Source organism: Calypte anna, chromosome 6 (genome assembly GCF_003957555.1).
Source record: "Calypte anna isolate BGI_N300 chromosome 6, bCalAnn1_v1.p, whole genome shotgun sequence".
NCBI classification, from domain to species: domain Eukaryota; kingdom Metazoa; phylum Chordata; class Aves; order Apodiformes; family Trochilidae; genus Calypte; species Calypte anna.
The window spans coordinates 25,081,052-25,105,557 of record NC_044252.1 but is presented as its reverse complement, the minus strand read 5'-3'; the positions used below and the strand labels follow the sequence as shown (position 1 = coordinate 25,105,557).

At 44.2% G+C, this 24,506-nt stretch overlaps 1 protein-coding gene across 6 annotated transcripts in view; it reads left to right on the top strand.

Moving 5' to 3' along the window:
• The window catches only part of XPNPEP1 (X-prolyl aminopeptidase 1), a 30,056-nt gene that overhangs the window by 4,851 nt on the left and 699 nt on the right, over positions 1 to 24,506 (top strand). For 5 of the 6 annotated variants that reach the window (XM_030453480.1, XM_030453478.1, XM_030453481.1 and 2 more), the window contains 17 exons: positions 4,492 to 4,555; positions 6,229 to 6,333; positions 6,611 to 6,703; positions 7,633 to 7,776; positions 8,168 to 8,263; positions 10,456 to 10,537; positions 11,469 to 11,679; positions 14,685 to 14,774; positions 15,473 to 15,523; positions 16,308 to 16,366; positions 17,022 to 17,099; positions 17,596 to 17,667; positions 19,747 to 19,807; positions 20,612 to 20,681; positions 21,739 to 21,912; positions 22,774 to 22,850; positions 23,544 to 23,642. In XM_030453480.1, coding sequence (XP_030309340.1) covers positions 4,492 to 4,555; positions 6,229 to 6,333; positions 6,611 to 6,703; positions 7,633 to 7,776; positions 8,168 to 8,263; positions 10,456 to 10,537; positions 11,469 to 11,679; positions 14,685 to 14,774; positions 15,473 to 15,523; positions 16,308 to 16,366; positions 17,022 to 17,099; positions 17,596 to 17,667; positions 19,747 to 19,807; positions 20,612 to 20,681; positions 21,739 to 21,912; positions 22,774 to 22,850; positions 23,544 to 23,642 — 1,626 coding nt within the window. The remainder of the gene's footprint in view (positions 1 to 4,491; positions 4,556 to 6,228; positions 6,334 to 6,610; positions 6,704 to 7,632; positions 7,777 to 8,167; positions 8,264 to 10,455; positions 10,538 to 11,468; positions 11,680 to 14,684; positions 14,775 to 15,472; positions 15,524 to 16,307; positions 16,367 to 17,021; positions 17,100 to 17,595; positions 17,668 to 19,746; positions 19,808 to 20,611; positions 20,682 to 21,738; positions 21,913 to 22,773; positions 22,851 to 23,543; positions 23,643 to 24,506) is intronic. The other variant, XM_030453482.1, reaches the window with a different exon arrangement.

The following is a 24,506-nucleotide window of genomic DNA, read 5'->3' as shown; positions in this document are numbered from 1 at the left end:
CTCTCAGGGAGATCCAAACTTGGGCAGGTAGAGGGGAAGGCGTTTTCTGCAGCTGCTATTGTCTGCTGCATTCCTGCCTCAGGCTGCCTCTGTCCATATATAACTCTGGTTTCATTTCACTAGACATTAAATGCTGTCATGTGAGTTGAAGAATGTGACCCTCAGGACTGCTGGGGTTTTTCTGTTGCTTTCTTTCCTTGACAGAGTGCAGTTAAGCAGAGAACCCCATGTTGCTATTTCCTGCCAGGCGAGTCGATCAGGTTTCTCTGCAGAGTTAATCTATCTGAATGGAAACAATTTCTAAAGGCTGCTGATTCTGGCACCCTCTGACTAGTTAGTGCAGAATTTTGCCTGTGAGATTTGAGAATTGTTGCAATTTTTAGTCATTGGTGGAAGCCTTTTGATCCCAGAACAGGCTTCCTGATCATAGGTAAATTGTGATGAGCTGAGTTTTGCTGCTTCCCTATGTTCCAAGCAAGGGTTTGTTTCCTGTACACAAATAAGAACTTTACAACCCTGCAGTCAGATTTTGCTCTTGGGTAGCTCCCTCTGTGACTCACAAGGCTGCAGTTTAATGATAACCAAGCTTCCAGTGGATTGAACCATTTCCTCCCCACAACCCAAGCTACTTATTGCTGTCTTTGCCTTCCTTGTCTGTTCCTGAGGCTATCCTGGGATCCACATCAGAAAACTTCCTAACAGAGGGTTTTCCCTCTTATGATGTTTATACAGGGTTTAGATTGGGGGAAACTTTGTTACCTTCTAGTTTGCAAAGAAAACTCTGGATTGGATTGATGCTGATACACCCTGATGCTGCAACTTGTTGACTAATTTCTCTTTGTAGCACTGGCTTTGTTTGAGCTCTGTGAGGCTTTTAATATTGGTTGTTTTTTGGTTTTTTTCTGCTAAGGCTAGAAGGCTGGGGTTACAATACTGCCAGGAGGCTTGCCACAGGTTGTATCCTTTGCTTTCCATGCTTAGTTGCATAAGGAGCTGAAAGACTTGCAGAACTTCTCAAACACAGCTGGCTCTGTCTCTGGCTTAACCAAGGCTGCTAGTACTTTGCATTTGTGACTCTTATAGCCAGTTCTGAATGCTGGCTGATTTGATTTTTGAAACTTTTGGTGTTGGTGATAAGGAGTCTGAAGAAACAGACTGTTTCCTTGCAGATCTCGGTGATCCAAAGGCTGGAGAGAAAGGAGAGCAGTTCCAACCAAAAGCAGGCTGAAGTCCATACAAAGAGTCATCCAGTTTACACTAAATCTGGAGTTTGCCTGCATGGGAACATTCAAAGACCAGAGGAGCTTTCTTCTTTATGGGTGGGAATAATGTCTGGATTAGATCTGGGGTTTGGAGCCAGTCACAGCTTAACTGGGTCTAGCTTCTACCTCCAGGCTTTGACTTGGTGAAAACAAATTTGGTCATATCTGGCTGCTCTTCTACATCAAGGAAGCACCTGCCCAGCTCAGGGCCCCATGTTTGGTTTGGCAGAGGTACTGTCTGCTGCTGAGGGCTGGCTTCTCTGACACACACTCGTTCTGAGCCTAGGAATTAGTGGAATTATAAAACAAGAGGTGACTTGTGCACAAGTTGCACTGACCTGTTCCAGATCTTACCAATGCAGTTTGGGTTTTGGCACCAAATACCGACCTCCCTCCAAGTACACAGCAGGGTTTGTTCTTTAATGGCACCGGTGTTGTAGCTCTAAAGGCAGCAAGCTGTACTTTTCATTGCTGATCTTGGTTGACATTCAGATAGAATAATCTTTAATATGTTAGTGACCCAACCATGCAGGGTCTGGTGATAAGCACCACTGATTTCTTTTGGGTTCTTCCTGGCTTAGGTGAGGGTCTCTATGATGCAGCCCCCAGTATTGTCTGCATGTCAAGGACTGACAGGTGTGGTGGAAGGCAGATGTGAAAGGCCTGAGGAAGGGGGCAGGTTGAAGGCCATCAGAGCTGCAAGAAGCCCCAGGGAAATACTTTGTTCTGACTGTGCTCTGGCCTGTACTTTGTGTGGCGTACACAGGTGTTCCCCTTGTAATTTTAGTTCATGCAAAACATGGGCTTATCCTTGCACAGTGGGGGTTGCTGCATGGAACAGAACAGGTGGGTGTGCAGGAATTCAGACTGACAGATGAATGACATCTTCCCTTCCAGATCCCTTGTAGTCCCTTTTAAAGCTCATCTGCCTCATTGTAAACTCCTAAAGCATTCCCTGCATTTGTCTGTGAATGGGAGAGCATGAAGTCCCACTCAGTCAAGGTCTTTGTTAGTTTAGGTCAGCTTTTACCAGATCTAAAACTGATAGACTCTCTTTTTTTCCTATTAGGCTTTTTTAAAAAATTATTTTAAGCCATTTCACCTTTCTGTGCTGTTACTGCAGGTAGCTCAATGCTAACCCTCCCTATGAATGTGAGATTGCTTCTCTGCATAAGCAAACAAGCTTGCAGTCTCTGCTGCTTTGGTCAAGAGAAAGGGAAGAGAAATTGCAGGTCTTATTTGAAATATTCTTAGTGGTATGATCAGCAGTGGGAAATTTCCAGCATTCCCTTTAGGTGTCAGAGCCTAGGAGATGGTGTCCCAGCATTGAGCTGAGAAGTGTAGGAGAGGGGGAGGTGTAGTAGTTAACAGGCTTAATAGTTGTTAGAAAATGGGGAATTCTCCTCATGTCCAGCATCACTGCCTTCACATCAGAATGCTGCTGGGAGACAGTCAAGCAGCTGGGGAAACAGGTGATTGATTCTCTTCCCCAAACAACTCTTTCTTCTGTCTGCTGATGACTCTGTCATTATTCTAAAGGGATTTAATGGTGATGGTGGTGCTGTGGTGTGCTGAGGCAGATCCACCCCATCAGATAGAGGTGTGTAGAGGGCAGTCATCCCTTCCCAAAGTGAGTATCCTGACCCCTTCTCCCTCTGTGTCATGGGTCTGGGGTTCTGGAGCTGGCCAGGAAGAGGCATAGAGAACTGGACAGGCCCAGGGGTCAGGGCACCTCTGGCCTCTATACCTGTCCCATTTCTGCTAACTTTTATTAGTCACTTGATAAAATAGAGGGTTTATTGGGAGCACATCCTATGGATCTTCCCTGGCAATCAGGAGCAAAAGCTGCTCAGATAGGTCCACTTTTGGGCCACAGGTTTTTCTGTCCCAAGGCTGAGTTTCAAAATGTTAGTGGTGAATGGTTGGTGGCTGCTGCCCAGGAGGGGAGGGACATTGGTGTTCTGGAGGGGTTTTCACAGGGAGCAGAAGTAAAATGTTGGTCCCAGGTGCTGCAGTTTGTGCTTCTCAACTCACTCCTGTGCTTTGAGTCCTCTGCCTTCTTCAGAACAGTGAAGGGTAGCAGATTTGAAGGGAGTATTTCCTGACAATCAGGTGATTTAAAAATAGCCCTGTCCAGAGATAGGGAACTGCAGAATCTATCACAGTAGGAACTAAATCTGCCTGAGGATTGGGCTGTGATTTCTCAGCTTACTTTCCCAGAGTGTTTCTTTTGCCACAGCACAGCAGGGGACAGAGAAACTTTATGGGCAGAATAACAGACTTTTGGTTCAGACCATTTGTAAGGTACAAATCCCAGGGGTTTACAGCTCAAGCATTGGTGCTGTCAGCCTGGATTAAGCTGATTTGCTGAGTTGCACTTATTGGCAGGCCTGCTCAGCAGTTCTGACCTCCAAACTTTCCAGAATAGGATCCCATAGAAATGGTGTGTGGGCCATTTTGAGGCCCAGTTGTTCTTTTAATTTGGGCATCTCCTGTGGATGTCAGGTATCTGCATTTTCAGGCTGTTCTGCAATGCTGCCAAAAAAATGTGTCTGCAGAGGCTGTGATGGGTTTGGGACTGAGGATGGTCTTTGATTCCCTCTCACCCACCAGACTGTTGTCTGTTGGTTTCTGGTGTAGTCGTGTTTTGGCTAGGAAAGAAAGAAGTGAGAGTATCGGCATCTAACTATGGAAAGTCCTAAGAGTTAAAGTTTTTATAGTTTTACCACCTCAATGATTTTCTTTCATAGTGGCAAGTTGTAGAAAAGTAAGTCTTAAAAGGAATTCTTACAAATGCCAGTGAGGCAACTTCACTGGAGATAGTGAATTTTACAGATCTAATGTACTGATTACTCTGGTCTCTAGTATCAAGGGGTGTTTCTCTTCCTTTCACATTACAGCTTCAAAGGCAGCATTTGTTTGTTGCCCAAAGGGGAGGCTGAATGTGAAATAAACATCTGCAGACTCTGAAGCACTTAGTGTTCACAGACATTTATGGGAGAAAAAAGCTGCAGCTTAAAGAAAAAAAAGCAAAACTCAGTTGGACATAAATACAGTATAATCACAGATGATTAAATGTTCCACTGCAGTAGAGCCCAGGATTTTTTAACTCCTTTATTTCTCTCTGTGTTGTCCTCTAGGAGAAAAAGCTTATCAAAGTATTTGTCATCAGCTGACTTTTTTTTCCCTCCTGCTGCTATAAATAATTGCTGCCTCTTTTGTTTTCTAGAGCGAATACATTGCACCCTGTGATTGCAGACGGGCATTCATCTCTGGATTTGATGGCTCTGCAGGTACCTTTCCAGAACTTGGGTTCTTGCTAATGTAACCTATCCAGCTTTTTTGGCCTGTTTTCTTCCCATTTCAGCATCTGCAGAATTATATCTTGGCGACCCTCTGGAATTATGTAATATCAGTGCAATAACAAGTTTTTAGAAATTGTTTGACCCCTGAATGAACCTCTTGTAAAGTGAAATCCTGTTAACTCTTTAATGTGGTGCTTGTAACTTAGCATCATTTCTTTTGAAGTGCAGCCAATGCAAACAGATTTTTACATTGCCCATTTGGACTGGGTGAACAGTAGATGGGCTTTAGCTGGCCCTTCTGTTTAAACAGAGCCAGGGCCAGATACACTGCATTTGGAATCTGAGTGCTGTGGAAAAGTTTGCTTATCTTGCCGAGACAGGATGTTTTCTTGGCTGTAGGGTAGGTCTGTGTTTCATGAGACCTAGTTTTTACCCTAGCTATATCCTAAGCTTACTCTGTGGTGTGGTTCTTGGAAAGTCACTTTTGTCAACTGTGGTCTTCCCCCTGCAGTTGTAGATTGGTTTATGCTTATTAAACACTGCTACCTGTGTGTCTGGAGGGTCCATTCATCAGTTCATCTCTCCGAACTGCTCTGGGACATCATGTGGAAGATGATAAATGCAGGGCTGCAGGCTGCTGCTAACAGATAACATAAATCCTGTATTAATTTCATGCCTTCTACATGGCTTCTTCATAACCTTCTCTTTTGAGCCCTTGTTACATACTTGGAAGGTCTGTCCAGTTCCCAGCCTAGCACTTAGCAAATCAGTGAGATTTCACACAGAGGTGCACCTTGTGTTGCTTGCTTCATCTTCTCAGGCTGAAACAGCTCAAAATGGAGTTTGTATTGAGAGAGTTTGGTAGAAGACAATGAATTCATATTTGAAAACTCTGCTTTGGCAATCTGGGCTTCAGTTTCTGGCAACAGAGTGTATGGTCAAGATGCAGGCTCAGAAGACTTGGATGCAGTTTCTGTTTGTGCCTTGGTTTTTTTTCTTTTTAATTGCCAAGTGCAAGGCAGCTGTAGTGCCTTGCTTAGATGTCACTACCCTGTAGCTGTCTGCTTGCATCCCTCCATCTGGAGTCAGTGGAATGGGATAGACACTGAAACCAGCAGAAGTTTATATTCATCTTTCCTGTTCAGTAATCTCTGCTAGAGCTGTAACACTGGGAAAGGAACAGAGCTGACAGCTGGGAGTGATACCCATGCCTGCTAGCCCAGTAACAGCTGTTTCCTGTGGATGGCCATAGCCCAGCCTTCCTCCTGATAAGATGATGGGTTGGAGGCTGGGGATGTGCAGTACATGTTACTGTGACAACAGCTAAGTGGACACCACAGTCTCTGTTACAGAAGGTTTGGAAAGCCCCATTTACCCAGTTCCACTGACTGGCTGAGATATGCTTACACTGAATTAATCAGAGGCATCTCATTAAGCTGCATCCTTGTGCATACTGTCCCTGGTAGGATTTAAAAGATTGTAGTGCAGGGGAAGCAGTGAATACCTCCTCTGAAACTGGACTAACTTTTGAGCAGTGAGCAGAGCTGCATTTGAGGGGATGAGGTGCATTTCTAACACTCCCCCTGCTTTCTGTGTCTCTGGGTATTGCTGCCCACCTCTGAATCACTTCCTCCTCCTCCTCTTTCTGCCTCCCTGTGTAGGTACTGCCATAGTGACTGAGCAGCATGCAGCCATGTGGACAGATGGACGCTATTTCCTGCAAGCTGCACACCAAATGGATAACAACTGGACACTCATGAAAATGGGTATGCAGGAGTCTGGGATACTGCCTTGCTGATAAACAGAGAACAATCACAGGCTATTTGCTAACTTTGCACGTGTTAGAGCCCTCATCATGCAGGGGCTTAGGAACACCTTGGACACAGGGCTGCTCCTCCTTTTGTGTCGCATGACTTGTCTTGCCCAGGGGTCTAGACATAGCAGATATATTTGATGTATTAGCCTGGACTTCTTGGGTAGTGTGGTAGTCCCTCAATATGACTTCTTTGAACATTTTTTCTTTTTTTTTTTAAATCCATGGAGGCCTGAAAGATACACCCACTCAGGAGGATTGGCTAGTGAGTGTCCTTCCAGAAGGCTCGAAGGTGGGAGTGGACCCTTTCATGATTCCAGCTGGTTGGTTTTTACTTTATTTTTTAACATTGGGTTGAGCAAGAGTATTTTGCTTCCTTTCTTCTCTGGCTGAGCTGTTGTGTGATGTTACATGGTTAACAATGATTCAGCCCAGATGGGGTGGGGTGGTGGGTTAAACTTTTGGACAAGACAAGTTGGATTTTGGTTTTAGGCATTTGTTACAAGAGCTCCACAGCAAAATACAAGGAGTGAGAGCTGCTTTCTGGGGCTTGCAGTGACCTTACCTGAAAAGCAGTGTCTCAATCCACCTCCATTTGTCTCTGCTGTGGCTTGTTGTGGGCACTTAGCACAAAGTTGCTGAATGCCTTGGTGAGCATCTGGGCCAGAACATCAGGACAAAACTTAGGCCTCTACTCCTGCTGGGTGGTCTTGGCATCTCTGCAGCAATCCCCTGTAGGAAGCACAGTCCTGGAAAAGGGTATACCATTTCTAGTGGATGAATGAGGATCCATTCACTCATGCTATAGAATATAGGGCCCAGGATCCCAATCTGAAGATCGCTGGGGGCATGGGAAGGCATTTCTTTGATTCAGATGGGCTAATGATCAGTGTCATGGCTGTGTGAAAGCTCATTTCTTCTCTTGTCTAGCTTAGATTTAACATGGCTCTGTACCAGGGTAAAGGCAGTCTCTGAGATGGCTTCTTCTGGTGACCTTTGTCTCCCAGCTGGAGCAGTTCTTCAGCCCAAGCATGAGGTTTCAGGGCTGTGAGGTTCTGTACCTTCTTCTGGCTTTAGTGGCTCTGTTTGTGGAACTGTAATTGCAAAAGTTTTTGCTCTGTATTTTAAGGAAATGGGAAGAAGGAGAGGCTGCAAGGGAGACTCAGGCTCAGGAGTTTGCCTCCTGTGAAGCAGGGCCAGCGTTCAACCAGTTTTCTTTAAAAATACCACTCTTGACTCTCTTGCTTGGCAGACCAGTGGAAGAGGATGTCCAAAGCCTTGAGAAGTGCTGGCCATGACCTTGTGCCTGTCAAAGAAAACCTAATAGATACAATCTGGACAGACTGTCCTCAGCGCCCCTGCAAGCCTCTCATCACACTCGACCTGAGTTACACAGGTGAGAAGCTTAACTCCCAGTGAACACAGACTCTTTCTATTGCCCTATCTCCCTTTGCTGTCCTCTGAGTAGTGAGAAAAACACTACTGCAACACAGTGTGATCCACTATGAATAGATAAGTCAGGTAATCAGAACTCAGATAATGACCCTGTTGTCCCCAAAACTTCAAATAACCATTTGCTAGGGGCTAGATAACTTCAGAACAAATCCTTTGACATCTGGAGTGCAGCTTGTTTGAGAGAGTTCTTATCAGTTATTAGAGGAGTGAGGAGTACAAGTCAAACACTGTGTGTTTTGGTCACCTCCAAAATCCAGTGTGTGGGTCTGTGTTTACATCACCACCCCCAGTAATGCTCAGGTGACTGTAGCTTTTCATACTGTGTTTTGCAGGGGTCAGCTGGAGAGACAAAATTACAGCCCTCCGTTCAAAAATGGCTGAGAGGAAAGTCCTTTGGTTTGTGGTAACAGCCTTGGATGAAGTAGCATGTAAGTCGTTGCATTTCCCTTCTCAGTTCTTCCTGCAAAGTAAGTGTCCTTCCTGCCTGTGGAAGGAAGAGCCCAGGCAGGGTGAGAAGCACTTAGAACAGTGTTCTTTAGAGGATGTTTAACTTGTATCAAGTGCAGTGGTGATAATGTCACAAATAGTGACCCTTTGTTTCTATACAGTGCTTTACTACACCAATGCTGCTCCTGAGTGCATTTTTGGCTGAGGAAATGCAGCAAAACACCACCTTTGAAAAACGGCCCAGGCAAAGGGAAAGGAAGGTTATATATAAAGCCTGAGGCAATTGGAAGGCGGAAAAAAACCCCAAACAAACAAAAAACCAAAAAACACCACCAGACCTGTGAGATTTTCTGCTTTTAAAATGTCCTGATGCTGCCATGGAAGATGGAGACTGTTTTCTGTTGTGGAGGCTGGGCTTTAAATGGAGCAATGCAGTGTGTGGCTTTGTATACATAAGGCAGAGGTGGGGTATGTGGCATTCACAGCAATCTGCCACTTTGTCATGGCTTCTAAAGTTAGTCTCTGCCTCTCCAGTGTTTGGCAAATGATGTAACTAAAGCAAGTAGGTCAGGACTCAACTTGTATTTCCAGGTCATTCCAACAGAGGGTCCCTCTAGAGGGTCCACGCTATGTTTGAGGCCCCAGGATCACTTGGTCTCTACACCCTGGCTACCAGCCCAGTGTCTGGGAAGAAAGAATGGCCAGAAACAGCAGTGGTTCCCCCAGGACTGGTGTTAGCAGTGCTGTGGATGCTTTGTGCAGAAATTACTGGTGTGCAGTGGGAACACAGCGTTGGCAGGGGCTGAGCACTGCTAATGTGTGTGTCCCATGTCTGATAGGAAAAGGGAGAAATGAAAGTGGTGTCTTCCTTGTCCCAGCATTGTCAGCATGTCTCTGGGAGAAGCCAGCTTGCTGGGTTCTCCTGGATCTGGGGCACTGAGCAAAGAGCTTGTTTCATGAAAGAAGTACTTCTGAGAGTGGTGAATATGACTCCTCCCTGGGGAGGACTGTGTGAGCAGAGATTGTGTGTCTCACCTTTTCAGGCTCATCTCCAATTAAATTAATGATAAATTGGTGCCCTGAGGTGGTTTCAGATGAAATGTTTCCAGCGAAGCCAAGCTTGGTTATGAATCAAGGGGTTTAAGATGGTTAAGAGGTGCCTGGTTGGTTTCCTGTCCTAAAGAGGGGAAGGAGGCAAGTTGTCTTTAATTTTTATCTAATTTGCCATTTCAACTCCAGACAAGTTTCTGGGGACAGAATGAGAGCCACAGAGGAGGCAATTGCCTCCTTACTGCATTGGGAGCTGTCTGAACAAGGAAGTTTGTACCGATGCAGTAAGGAGTTCTTTGTGGCTCCTTCCTGCTTTCAAGTGACCTACTCCTTCCCTGGGGAGAACCAAACTCTATTTTTACTTTTGTGGCAGAATTTGCACAGTTCAGTGAATGCAGTGCTGGGCTGGGATTTAGGACATGTTGGTTCTTTTCCCAGCTGTCCCGCTGACTGCCCTTATTGCCTTGAGTAACTAATTTCAGCTAATTGGATACTCTGGGGTTTTTATTTGACCCTAAAATCAGTAGTTTGGAGATGCCAAACATCTTCTTCCCTTCTTGACTTTGCCTAGAGTTGTGGAGGATGAAATACTTGTAAAAAAAAATGCAAGAATGTGCAGTCTGCATCTGAGATGTTGGAGGCACCCCAACTGAGAGGCCTTTTTGGGAGTTTTTTAGTGTTGCCTATTGTGTCTCCCTCTTCCCTCAAGTATCAAAAAAAAAGTATTGGAATGAAATGAGAACTTGTAACTTTGAAGTTTTTTGGCTGTTGAGAAGTGAGCTTTTATTGCATTGCACAGACCAGAAAGGGCAAAACCTACCTTTTTTTTTATGTGTCCTTGTCTTTTTCGCTTTTTTTCAAGCAAGCCCTCCTTTAGAAGTTAAACCTCAATTACCTTGCCCGATTAAAGCTTTTAAATTGCAGTTCTGGTGCCATCTCCTGGCAAAAATTTAGGATTGCCGGAAAAGCAGCAGAACCTGGGACCGCTGGGTGGGATCTGGGCCCACGACCAGCACCTATGACGACCCGTTGTTTGACTGTGTTTGCTGAGATTATTATTGGCTTTCTCTAATGTTGCAAAAGCTGAACCAGGACTGTGATTCTTGGCGTTCTTATTTTCCAGGGCTTTTCAACCTCCGAGGTTCTGATGTTGAGTACAATCCTGTGTTTTTTGCATACGCCGTCATAGGAATGAACACAATCAGGTGCTTGTATTCCCCTCTTCTGTCCCTCAACATGTATTTTTCTGTGGGAGAGCTGGTCTAGCAAAGCATTTGTCTTTTCAAAATGCCTACACTTACATTTTTTCCTTTCTGAGCACTTCTCTTTGGTGTTAATCACTGTGCTCCCCTGATCAGGGCTGGAGAGACAGCCAAGAGCTCTGCTGTGCTCCTCAGCACCTCAGCTGACTTTCTGTGTGCTTTTGGCATGATGGCTGACCCCATCTGTCACCCTGAGGTAACATGGAGGGCCCTTGGAGCCCTGGGTGACATGTGGTTAAGAGCCAGTGGATGCCTGGATATTGGAAGACAAGTCATTGAGGAGTCATTTCAAAAACTGCAGGGGCTGGGTAGAAAATTTTCAGGGCTGGTTTATGACGGAAGGTTTCTTTTCTGTTACTGCTCCCAAATAATGACCCTCAGCAAGTAGGAGACTTTGAGCTGCTAGCTAGATGCATCTGAGCTAAAACCTGGCAGGGTGAGTAGAGGTTGTATGTGAAGGTTGAGCTGCACTTTTCCAGTTCAGTGAAAGTGAGAACAGTGTCCTACTTAGAGCAACAGTAGTTTTTCCATTTCCAGATGTTGCCCTTAAAAATTAGAGAATTGCCAGTATTTGCCCCTGTTACTCTCTCCTGCTTGAAGTGCAGTGATGGGATGCAGCCATTTTGAGTGTATTGTACAAACCAAAATGGTATCAGCTCCTTTCCTCTCAGCAGGGTGGTACATCTTAATTTCAAAGCAAGGTCTAAGATGCATGAAGGCCAGTGGTTAAAACAATATAGGACAAAGTATACCACATAATTAACAAACTAATTTCTCCCTGAAATGTCATGAGAATGTTTTCTCCTTCCCTCTTTTACTCCAACCACTAACAGACATGGTCTCACCCCTCTGCTCTGTCTTGTTTGTTTCTCAGGCTCTTCATTGATGGTGACAGAATGATGGACCCAGCTGTGAGGGAACACTTACAGCTTGACTCCACCCTGGAGCCTGAGTTTAGAGTCCAGGTGATGCCCTATGGATCTATCTTGTCAGAGCTGCAAGATGTTGGTGCAGGCCTCTCACTGAAGGAGAAAGTGTGGCTCAGTGACAAAGCCAGCTATGCTCTGACTGAGGCCATTCCCAAGGTTAGTAGCTCTTGCAAGGGAAAAGACTTTTCTCCCCTCTCCTCACTGTGGTCAGGAGCAGTGTTACGGGAGGCAGCTAGCCTCAGCTGCTGCTCTGCAAAGCATGGAGCTTGTGTGAAAGGGATCCAGCCATGCTGGGGTATTGAGGGGCTGTTAATCCTGGGGTTGCTCTTGCTGGAGCTTCTAACTCATTAAGCTGATTTACCCAAAGAATTGTAAGCTTAAGATAAGACAAATACAGGAAGAGAGGGGAGGGAGAGGGGGATCAGGGTGACCTGCGATCATTCTGCCCAGGGTTGGAACGTCAGCCTTATATGGACCAGCAGTAAGAACTGGAAACTTGCAGAAACTGAACCAGGGAAGTTGAGCAGGACTTTTGGGAGGGGATATTGAGCTTGATCTGCATATCTGAAGATGGTTCCCCTTACTTGTTTCAGGGCCTTGAGGATATCAGGCAATATGTGGCATCTTTTACTGAAGACAGGAAGTACAGAGTGACAGAGTTGTTGTAGCAGGGAACCCTGTGAGAACATGGATAACCTGCTGGTTGTCCATGCAATAAATGCGTCTGCTGAGAGACAGCTGTATCATCAGAATAATTTCTGTATAGCTGTATTTGCTAGACCCTTGTACTTGAACTTGAATGTCTGGGAGTCCTGCAATCCACCTAATAGTCCAGTAGTTGTGGGAAGAGATACCCAGGGAAGGGCACAGCTGCAGCTATGGAAATGTAAGCCACTTTCCATGCATCTTGTGTTCAGCTCTTGTTTGCCAGAGATCGAGTTCTATGAGCTTTCAAGTTCTATGAAATGCCTTCCAGTTATTAGAGGTGTCTAACAGATACTGTAAGAATGTCTGTGAGTCAAGGACCAGTAGGTATTTTCTCAGTGTTGCCTTGGAAGACCAGACCTGCTGAACAGAATCTTTTTTTCTGAACATAAGTTTTGTTGCTTTCAGCATATCCCTTTAGTACAGGCTGTGGCTCTCTGTGCTTTTGCACTGACGTGAGGGAATTGTGCAGTTTGCCATGTGTGCTTTTTTTTGTGGGTTGTTTTTTTTGTTTTTTTTTTTTGGTTTAAAAACCAACAGGACAGGTATATGAGCAAGATGGACAGATTTTTTTTTTCCCCTTGTTCAGGGTTAAATCTTCTGACGCTGTCAGTTAATTTTTAGGTGAAAATGGTCTCTTCATACAGAATACTGATGTTTTGCCCACTGTCTTTCTTTCAGGGTAGCTGAAAGCATAGAGTCTGTGGAGCATTCAGGATAAGTAGTTGTTGTTCCTTTGGTGTAGAATACCCCCTGCTGTAGTTGGAGTCAATGGACTATCCCAGTTTGGATTAGTTGCTGTAAATGATTTATGCAGAGCATCCATATGTAGAAGTACAGCAAGTCTGGCCTGGATTAAGGAATGTAGTGAGTTGTAGAGACATTATTTACCCTGATACCTTTGGAAGCTGTGGCTGCTACTGACTCATTACAGTACTACAGAGTCTCTGTAGGCAATGGGAGAGTACCTGCCTCAAGGAGCTCTGTGCAATGGAAATCAGGAGAGGGAGGACATAAATATCTTAATTAAAAACCACTTAGAGAGTCACTGAAAGAGCCAAAGGTTTCCTATTTCCTCATTTTTCTCCAGCTCTACACCATTTTACACCAGTTGAGTAGCTGGCCTGGAGTGCTTTGAAGAACTCCAGTGCTGGAAGTCCATCTACTGTCTCTCTCCATCAAAGCCAAATATTGACACTGGCAAAAATCCAGTGCATTATTAAATACAGATCTGCAAACCCTTTATAGATCTGCCTAAAGCTGCAAATAAATATGCTTTTCACAGAAGATTAACAGAACCTACCAGTATCTGTAAAAGGAAAGCTGATCCAAGAATCTGACCCTTGAGAAGTTTTGTCCTGACTCTGATGAAAGGACTTTCCAGGCTTTCTTGAAGCTTCTCCAGTACTTTAGATTCTACATAATGTAGTTGTTATTTTTAAGAGCTTGGAAGCTGTAAGCCTGTGGTTTTGTGTGAAACTGTTCTTTGCTGAGGGTCTAGCAGGCCTTTCCCATGAATCTGAGTGGTGTTTATTTGTATGGGGGTGCACTGAGAACAGGAGAGCAGCATAATGCTTGGGCTGGGCTTGTGTAGTTGCTCATCCTACAGAAGCAAAAGACTTCATTTTCATTCCTTGTTCTGATGCTGTGTGATGAGGTTTGGGCAAGTCTCCTCGGATAATTTGTAAAGACATGGTCAGAACCAGCCAAGCATTCCTGCTGATCTAAGGACAGATGATATTTGGGGCTAGTGCAGAGCGGTAAGGGATCAGTTACTAATTCTTAATGTAGAGCCATCCAGGCACAAGAGAGCCTTGTCTCAAACTGCTGATGGAAGCTCTTTCCAGAAGTGGACAGTGCATAAAGCTCAGCTTTTCAAGGACTTTCCATGTTTCTTAAACCCATGATGTGTTTGTCAGAGCTGCTGATCATTAGAAGTGGTGATGGTCAGTGCTTGAGGGGGCAGAGCATTGAGGGGCCCTCCAGGTTCAGCTCCAGTGTTTGGTACCTGGGCTGGGTACCCTTTGCTCCCTGCTACTCCAGGGTGAGAGGTAACAAAGGTCTGTTTGCAGAGGTTAAGTTCCACCTAGGTCCCTGAGATTGGTTTTTCTCATTGGCTGTTTCTGGGCCTTTAGTGTATGTCAGCAACAGGAAAACCATGGCTGAGACATTGATATATATAATATTTAGGATATCCAGATCTTCACCTGGCTTCATGACAAGGTGTTGACCCTCTAGGTCTTTGCATTTCCCTGTGTCTGCTCCTCCTTCAGCCAAGGGCTGTTTCTCCTCTGTCTTCCCCAATGCACTTAGCTGGCTGTGGGCAACCAGTATCTCATAGCCCTGAAGGTTGAGAGGGGCTGCCAAAGTACAAATGGTAGCCAGGCTGAGTCATTAAACCTGTGGGATTATTTAGTCTGACTAATCCCCAAGTAATCCTTGTCCTCCTGCTGCAGGCTTACCGATACCTCACCCCATACACCCCCATCTGCATTGCAAAAGCTGTGAAGAACACATCAGAAACAGAAGGCATGAGAAGAGCACATGTAAGTGAAGCCTTGAGAACCTCCTGGCACCTGACAAGAGGTTTGCTTTACATTTGGGAAAGAGATTTCAGTGCTTTTCTTTCCTTGTTAGTTAAGTGGAAATAAAAATATTTGTATTTTTGTAGAAGAGCAGAAACACTGTCACCTGCCACTTGAGGACAAAATTGTGCTTTTCTCTTGTACTTTTGTCTCCTGCTTCTTGCCCCTGCTTGCTGCAAGCATGTAGAAAAAAAAAAAGGAAGAAAATTGAGATCATGAGGCAAGAAAGAAGCCAGAAGCTGTGTGACAGAAACTGTGTGTGCTGCCCTTTTGCCCAAAGGGCATGTTCCCCTATTTCAGTGCCAGATGTGTCGTGTGGTTACCTGCCATGACCTGAAATGCAAGATCTTGTGTGCAGAAGCAAAAGAGACTTGAAAGTCATATGTAGGGCAAAGCCTGTGTTTACCGAGTTCTTGGTAATTCTTCACACTAAGATACTTCCCAGCAATAAACCTTTATTAATATTTATTTAATTGTCCAGATACATTTCTGGTGCTTATATTAATCATAGGATGCAGAACCTGGAAAGACCTCTTAAATAATCTTGGTGTTTCTGTAACTTGGAGGTTGAATTTTTTTACATAAAAATCTGTTTATGCCAAGGCATTATAAATCTTTTTTCTTCTCAATTCCCTTTTCTTGTTCCTATTTTAACACAGATTAAAGATGCTGTTGCCCTGTGTGAGCTCTTTAACTGGCTGGAGAAAGAGGTAATGTATCAATTTTTTTTAACTTGGAGATTTTATTGCTGTGTAAAAATCTTCATTAGCATAAACTTTTTGTAGGCTTTATAGTGACTAAACTAAAAGTGGGGAAACAATTGAATTTTTTGTGTTTTCTTGAGGGGGGATTTCAATCATGCTTCCATGCAAGGCATAATGATTTTTGTTTTTTAAACATACTCCCTTTCATTTTCACACAGACCAAAGCCAGAGCAGGTGAACAGCTTAATACAGTGTTAATACTGTCTTGTGGAGGTTTAATAGCATAAATCATTAAATAATATCGTTATTTCTGTGAAATGTTTTGGAATTATTCTCATGATAATCAGTGTTGTCTTGAAATATGGACATGGTGTTTATGAATGGAGGGGTGCAGTTGTGCCTGTGTGCAGTGAAAATGGGACAAAGAGAAATTACTTATGTTTGCTCTGGGTTAAAAATGCACAGTGTTACACAGCAGCTTACTAAGCTGTGCTCCTTCTGTTCTACTTCATGTCTGAGTCCATTGGGTTTACCTGTGGAGATGGCTTGATGACTTCCAGAAGGTGCTTTTTTACATGTCTGAGTACCTCCAGAAGTCTGCCTCAGGGGTTATGAGACCTAGATCTTCCTCCCCCTTGCCTGTTGTCCAGTCCTGGGGAGGTTGTGTCACAGGTTTTAATTTATCACCTGCCTAAGGTTTCCTAATGCACAGGTGAGGCCCAGTGCTTAAGCATACAGCATCTTCTTTGCTTGGTGGTGAACTAATTCAACCTGCATCTCTGTCCACCAGGTTTCAAAGGGAACAGTGACAGAAATAATTGCTGCAGACAAAGCAGAGGAGTTTCGCAGGTAGAAATTAAATCCCCCGTGAGAATGTTTTCTGGGTGCCATTTTTATACTTTATTTTATATTATTCTTTGAAAATAAAACTCAGTTGAAGATATATTTTGAAGGATTTCTTTGAACACTTGAAAGAGTTGGAGAAGAGTGGGATCTCTTGGGAGACACCAGTCTGAGCCCACTGGATGCTATCTGCTTTCCTTCTGAGCTAGCAATGAAGAGTGCCATGGGTTAGGATTCTTAAATATGACAAAGTTGCTATCTTACCACAGAGGAGCTGATGTAAGAGTTAGAATTCCTCCTCTCCTGATGGAGAACGAGTACCATTTGTACTGAGAGATGCTCCCATGTGTACATCAATAGGAACTCTAAAAGTGCCTTTGAGTAAATAAGTACCAAGAAACTGTTCAGGACATCTCTTCCCTGGGTGGTCTGGAAGGTGAATTTTCTGCTTGTAAGGAGAGTGTGGAGATGGTAAGCAGGTTTCCACATGGTTGGGGAGGATAGGTCTTCCCTCTGTACAGTTCTCCTACCTCAGTGTGCTGGCCCAGATAGCTTTCAAGGCTAAGGGGAAGGCTGAGGTCATGTCAAATTTAAGATAGAGCTCTGGTGCCCCAGGTGTCTGGTGTGCTTCTCTTGTCCTGATTGCAATCTTTTCTTTCAGCCAACAAAAAGACTTTGTTGAATTGAGCTTTGCTACCATATCAAGCACAGGTCCAAATGGAGCCATCATTCACTACAAGTAAGAGAAACACATATTCTCCTTTTATCCTGCAGCAAACATGTTTGGAATGAGCTGTCTTGCTGCTTTGTGGAGTCACAGCAGAGTACTCCAGGGAGATGTAGTCACTGTTGATTGCCATTCTGCTTTATTCCACCACAGCTTCCATGCTTATTAAATAAAGATTTCCCTGTTGGTAGCATGCAGGTACTATGTTGCTGATTTGCTCAGAGGCCATAGAAAAGAGCTCTTTATGGGGTAGAAGTCTGGGAAAGATGAGTATGAAGTGCAGGCTGTTCTGAAATAGGCCCAGGAGCAGATGTTGAGGGTTTTGCTGTAAACAACAAAGCTATTCTGTGTACTGTAGACAAATACACTCTTCAGTATGATGGGATTTCCATCTCTGCTGCAAGAAATCAGAGCTGACACATTCAGCCTTACACTTAATGTATTTTCTGGGCTGCAGACATGGGCAGGAGACTGTAACACTGTAGAAAAATTGTGTTTACCTGAACAGGCCAGTTCCTGAGACCAACAGAACACTGTCTGTGAACGAGATCTACCTCCTGGACTCTGGAGCACAGTACAAGTGAGTGGGATGAATGGTTCTGAACTGCTACATTTCTATTCCTAGTGAACACCTGCAGGGTCAGCTCTCAGCTGCTGTGGCAGGCATGGCAAAGTGTAGTTTTGAGTGCAGTGCCATTTCACAGAGAGACAGTATCCCCCTGGGAGGGAGTTGGTAGGATTCTGAATATAGCCAAGTGAGTCAGTCAGAGTGACAGATCTGTGCCAGGAGGCCCTGAACTAGGCTCAGGACAGCAAATTAGGATTGCTGACAAGCCTTGCTTGGGGGTAAAGGGTTAGATCTAAAATGCAGTTCTCATCAGAGTCCCATCGGCAGTGTGGTGGTAGCTGTGCTTTAGCTCATGGTTCGTGTTTCTGCTTGTTGCAACTCTGGTCACCTGGTTCATTGGTGTTAGAGCTGCAGGGGGCAGGGGCCTGGCTGCCCTGGTTTAACCTTTTGCTGCACAGCTGAGTGAGGCACTGTGCTGCTGGGATGTGGGCAGATTTATTGATGTTGAGATCCCAACAAGGTGGGGCAAGGGAGCAGAACAGAACTGCCCTGTGCTCTTTGCCCTTCCAAAAGGAGTCTGCAAGTTTTCTCATCCCAGCAGCCACTTGGTTCTCAGGTGTGGTTTAAGGAAGATGTTGTATCTATTGACTTACTCAGTGCTGTTTTGACAATGCCATTCAGTGGCCTCCATCCCTGCAGCTGTTTAATGGGAAACTCTGACTCCATGTAAAATGAAGGAAGTGATGTTTTTAGCCAGTGTAAACAGCTGAGAAGTGTCTTGTTCAGAAAGACACAAGACAGACCTGGCTGCTCCTTTGAGATGAGCTTTGTCTTTCAAGCTCTGCCTTTTTGTTGTGTAAGCCAGGAAGAGCCTTGGAAAAGAACCATTCAGACATCCTTTGATAAGATTTTTTACAAGGTGATCTTTTTTCCCTGCCTTCTGATGGTCTAATTAACGACTTCCTTAGTGCCACCATGAAAAGCAACCTTTTGAATACAATGTAAAGACATCAGTGGCACTTACCAGAGCATTGTGACAGGGATGTGCTTCTTGTTCCTGCTGAGAAGTTAAACCCTGTAGCGGGAGGAGCCATTCTTGCTCCTGACGCTCGACAAGCTGCTGGTCTCTTCCAGGACTCCAGCCACCACACAGCGCTTCCAGGGTAGAAGTGTAGTGGGAAGAGCCTTTCTTGCTCCAGAGGCTCGACGAGCTGCTGGCCTCTCCATGCCTCGCACCAGAGTGAGCTGAGGTGCCTTCTGTGGGTGTGTGTCCCACCTTTATTGGCCCCCCGGTCTTGCTCATGCCCAATAGGGGCCTGTCCTAATCAGGCACAGGTGGACTCACACCCACTCTTTGGCAACTCAAGGCACCTGGTTGACAATGTCTCTCTACAAAACCCTCCCTTCTTTGTGACAATGTCCTGTGTGTGCTGTGTCCTGTGTGCACGCAGTGTGTGCAGTGTTTCAAAGGGAACTCATTATTTCAAGAGCCTCTGGTTTTGACAGCAGGCTCAAAATGGTATTTGTGGAAAGCCAGTTTCTGAAATCACAGACTGACCCCTATTCAGTTGCTGGATAAGTTGTAGAAATCTTAGCACAAGACATTCTGAGGATGAAAGGGATACTATACCCCTTTGTACCTCCCTTTCCTGAGCTGCTAGCTGCCATTTCTGCAGAAGTATATATTGTTAAGCTAATAAAAAATCATCTTCTGTACAAATTGTCTGAATTTGGCTTCCTCTGATCTGTTCTCAATAGGCAAGTACCAGTTGCTAAACCTCAAATTAGCATAATTTTTGTGAGCAGTTTAGATTCTAATTTGCAAGGAGCTTTGGGATGCTTATGGATAAAAGATAACAATTTGAATTGTAAATCATTATTGCTACATCTGGGACATGTGTATTCAGGGATTTTCGAGATTAGGAACTGTTCCATCATCAGTCTTGTATAGCACAGTTTATCCTGTGCTATACCCAGTTACAAGTTTGGTTAGTTTGCTGTAGCATGACTGTGCTTTCTATGCATTCTCACTTTCATCTTTCTTTTTCCTCCTGTCCATTTCCTTTCTGCATCTTTGTTTGCTTCTGGAAGAGATGGTACAACAGATGTGACCAGGACAATGCATTTTGGCACACCATCAGCCTATGAAAAGGTAAGTTGGCATCTCAGTGTGGTTTGAGATCTGATCCTTATTATTAGAGGTACCTAAACTTGTAATGTGTCCTATTCCTATAGTCAAAGTGCTCTATCAAGATTAATTTGTTGAATAATACGTGACAGCATTTTGATAAAGACTGAAAAGGAGGCTGTCATGCTTCAGACTTTCAAAATATAAACTTAAGTGGTTCAGAGAATGGCACCTTTCCATCTTAAAGTGTGCTCCTCTCATCTGCACAGTGACATGTCTTCTCTGAGAAAGAATAAAATCAGCCGGCTGGGGATAAACATTTCTGTCTTGTCACAGAATGGGAGTTAAGGTGGTTTAATTTTGTGCAAAGCTCAGTGTGGAGCTTTGGTTTGTGTCTAGTGTTCCATATCAAAAACTCAGACCTATCCAAGAAGGTCTGTGTTGGAAATTCAGCAATGTCATTTTGTTTATTTTAAATGGCTTCTTTAATTAAAACTGATTTAATCATTATACTTCACTCAGTGATGCTGTAGGGTATGCTCAGGAAATAAAACTACAGCCAAAGAAAATCAATCATGTAGGTCAGGTGAATCTTGCTGCTAAACCTGAAGTTTGTTTTTGTGACACATTCTCCATAATTAGTGGAGAAAGATGTTCAGAATAATTTAAACTCTTTCTGCTTATGCTTTGTTTTAGCATTGCCAGCCACAGGAGAGCATAAACAAGTGTTTCCAAATCCTCTGCAATGTGCTACAAGATTATCTTTCTTTCCACTCTTGGGGAAGAAAAAGATTTCCTGTTTACTGACAGCAGACATTTCTTTGACAGGAATGCTTCACCTATGTCCTGAAGGGACATATAGCTGTGAGTGCAGCCATCTTCCCAAATGGAACCAAAGGTAGGTTGGTGAGTTGGAGTGTTTTGAGCAGCTGTGACCTCCGAAGAACCATTGAGTGATCTGAGGGCAACACTATGGTTGACAGGTCCAGCTGTGTTAGGCAGATATTGATGTAACTGTTTGTGTCTGTTTCCATCACAGCATTTTGGATTCTGGGTTACCGATGCTGTCTTCTATTGGGATCAACCAGTTCTGAAAACTCTACTGGGGGGAAGTGTGAAGGGTGTTCAAAGGGCTCTGGCTTTAGGGTGATGCTTACTTTCCTCAAAGGGAACTCTTAACACATCTCTGTTCATGTATTCACCATCATGTATTCACCACTGGTGATTTTGTTGTAGAGCTGTTTGTTCCCTGGTCAGAGAGCTTACAGTAAGGTGCCTTGTTTTTAGCATTTTCTCCAGTTTGTATTCTTGGGTAGGTGAGGAAAAAGCAGCTGAATAGTGGTAAGAGAAACTCCAGCTGAAACTGGAAGGTGTCTGACCTTGGACATGTGGGCTTGGTGTTCACATGCAGGCAACAGAAATTCTCTGCATTCTGCTTGAATGAGGCTGAAATGAGTGTCCATCCAGGCAAGAAGTCTGACTGATCAGTTCACCAAATACAACTGGCAGTTCTACTTTGAGTTCACTTACTGCAGCTACCTTTAAGAAAGGTATTGAATTCCCTGTGGGACATTTAATCACTAGATTCTTTCCTGAAGACCCCAGTGGAACAAGCAGCAGCAGCAGCAGCACAATATTACTGTTACAGACCATCTTCTGAACAGCTGTTTAAAAGGAGAGAGAGAGAGAGGCACGCACTCTATTTGAGAAGAACCTGAGTGTCAGACTTGCCAAATCTGCCCCATTACTTGCACCAACTGAATTACTTGCTTTCTTTGGTTGTGGATGGGTTTTTTGAGCGGGTGGTGGCATCTTTTTTTGTTTTGTTTTGTTTTGGGTTTTTTGGGTTGTTTTTTGTTTTGTGTTTTTTTCTGGGTGTTTTCCAGTTTGGAGCCTTCAGTGTCAGCATATCTGAGGGAGCCTGATGATTGAATTCTCTCTCACTTGGCCTGCAGGTCACCTTCTAGATTCCTTTGCCCGCTCTGCCTTGTGGAACTGTGGTTTGGATTACCTGCATGGGACAGGACATGGAGTTGGCTCTTTCCTAAATGTCCATGAGGGACCCTGTGGCATTAGCTACAAAACTTTTGCAGATGAGCCCTTGGAGGCTGGCATGATCGTCTCTGATGGTATTAAGGACTTGTGATTCACTCTGGTTACTGGGGGAGAGACAAAGCTCTTTTTAGGTGCTGAGGGAAGAACTTTCACAGTGGTGTAAAAGAAAGGTGGGATCGTAAACTCTAGTCCTGCCTTCTCAGTTTGTTATTTTGTTATTTTGTCATTTAAGCTCACTAGGTAAAGACTCTCTGATGTTGGCTCTTTCACCTTCCCTAAAGCATCTTTGGAGTTGGGTGCTGCAATCCTGCTCCCTGCTCCCTACAGTACAGACTTCAGCAGAGCTGTGCTGCTTCCTATTCTTCAGTGGAGGAGCTGGCCAAAGTACAAGGTGGACACCAGGCTCTCAGGAGCTAATTCTGGGCTATTTGAGGCAGCTGTTAAATCTATACATGGCCTATTCTTTACAGGAAGAATTCTTTACGGGCAGTAAATCAACTGCCTGCTGGGGCTTGCTGATAGATGTACATTCCTTCTGGGCTACAAAGTTCTCTCGGGCAGTCAGAGGAGCACTCTCTAAAATAAGTGTTCTGGAGAAGGGGTTACCCACCTGCCTTTCATAAAGACATTAGTATTTTCAGAGTTTCTGATATTTGGAAGACACATACTCTGTGCTTTCTCTGGGCTTAGAAGGAGATTCTGAGCTCATGGGCTATCTGGTTTCTCCTCTCTTTGAGAACTATTGCTGTCACCTTGCTCAGAGCTTCTGTGCAGATTAAGTAGTCAGAAATTTGTGGATCCTTTGTGGATACCTGATACCAAGATTGCTTAATGACTGCAGTGGACTAAAGCCATGGAGGGGAAGTTTGCCCAAAGGGTATAAGTATTTGCACATGCAGCCCTGTGCTCTGGTTAATTACTGTCTGTTTCTGCAGAGCCTGGGTATTATGAAGATGGGGCCTTTGGGATCAGAATAGAAAATGTTGTCCTCGTGATCCCTGCTGAAACCAAGGTGAATGACCTGCTCAAGACGCTCCTTTCTCCATGACCTACTGGTTATAAAACTTAAAGTACTGGAAAATGAGGTGGTACCATACTGCAGACATGAGTCCTACTCAAGACTCCTGGTTTCCAAAACCCTGTTTCTAAGTCTCCCTTGCTAATGAGGTTGTAGAAGACAGTTCTGCTTCTGCTGAATTTTCGTGGGTTGAAATGCATATTGAGAGTTTTAAAATGTTTTCGGTCTGGAAGTCAAAGACCAGAATGGTCTTTATTCAGCCTCCCAGAGATGCTGCTGTAGGAGTTGGCTGATGTTCTCAAGTTGGGATTTTCTTCTCTGATAGAGTCCTCAGTGGCAATAGAAACCAAACTACAGATAGATTTTTTTTTCATTGCGATTGCCAGTCTGGCTGGGTTATGCTTTTAGAAATGCTGACATGAAGATGACCATGTAGTCATCAAGCTAAGGCCTGTATAATTGTGACTGGGGACACAGCCTTTCAAAAATGACCACTGAAATATATAACTAGGGATTATATAGAACTTCTTTGCTTGGGCTATAAGAAAAATGTTACTGCAGGTTGCTAATCTCTCATCCAAATGTTACATGTGTTGTTCAGCAGTGATGATGTGAACCAAAGAGTAAATATGATCTGGCTAGAGCTGTTTCTAAAACTTTACAACCCTGTTTGTCTTTCCACTGCAGTACAATTTCAAAAACAGAGGCAGCCTGACTTTTGAACCCTTAACCCTGGTCCCAATCCAGACGAAAATGATTGATGTTAATTTGCTGACACAAAAAGAGGTAAGTGAAACAGTAGGTTTGCATTGCTTTCTTTCTGCTAGAACCAGCTTGTTGTGTTCTGTTTACAAGAACCACCAGCCTCTGTTCCACTTCCTAGATGCAGAGAGCAATTCTGAGCAAGCGGACCTGATCCAGCTTTGAGTGGGAGTGTGAACTAGATGAGCTTCTCAGAGGCCCTTCCAATTGTGCTATGATCAAGGCAGCAAGAACCCCTCTAATAGTGTTTTGGTAGTTCCCCTGATAGGATATTTGCTACTACAACCTCTTCTCTGTTCCTCTTTTCTTACCTTAATTTGCTTGTCAGACTATCGCTGGCACTAATGGCTGCCATGTGATGCTGTCTGTATCTACTTGTGACCAGTGCCATTCAGCCACACCACATTTCTGCAGTACATATGGATTCTGAGCAGACATCAGTGTTACTTACTCAGTAACATTTATTTTCTGAATATGTTCATACACTAAACTTTGTTTAGGTCTCCCACTACCTTTGCTTGTTGTGTTTCGTCCTGTTTTTTTCCCATACTCTGTAGTTTGTCTCAACCCATCCTCCTTTTCTGAATAATAATCCTGTTTGCATTTCCTCTTTCTGAAGAGTCTGAAAGGGTACAAAGACATATGCTGTAAGGTGACATCTTCAGATCAATAGGGCAGCTTATCGGGGTGGCATTGTTGTGTTAAAAATGTGCAAAGCTATTTACTGGACTGTGCCAAGGCAGTGATCCTGGCTTGCTAGAGGCAGTAATTTGCAGAGCCTTTGAATACTGGTGAGCTGAACTGAACCTTGGCTTCTCTGGAAACCCGGACTTAATTGCTTCAGTTCTACCCTCATCAAATTTCCAAGTCACTTCCATGTGTCAGAGC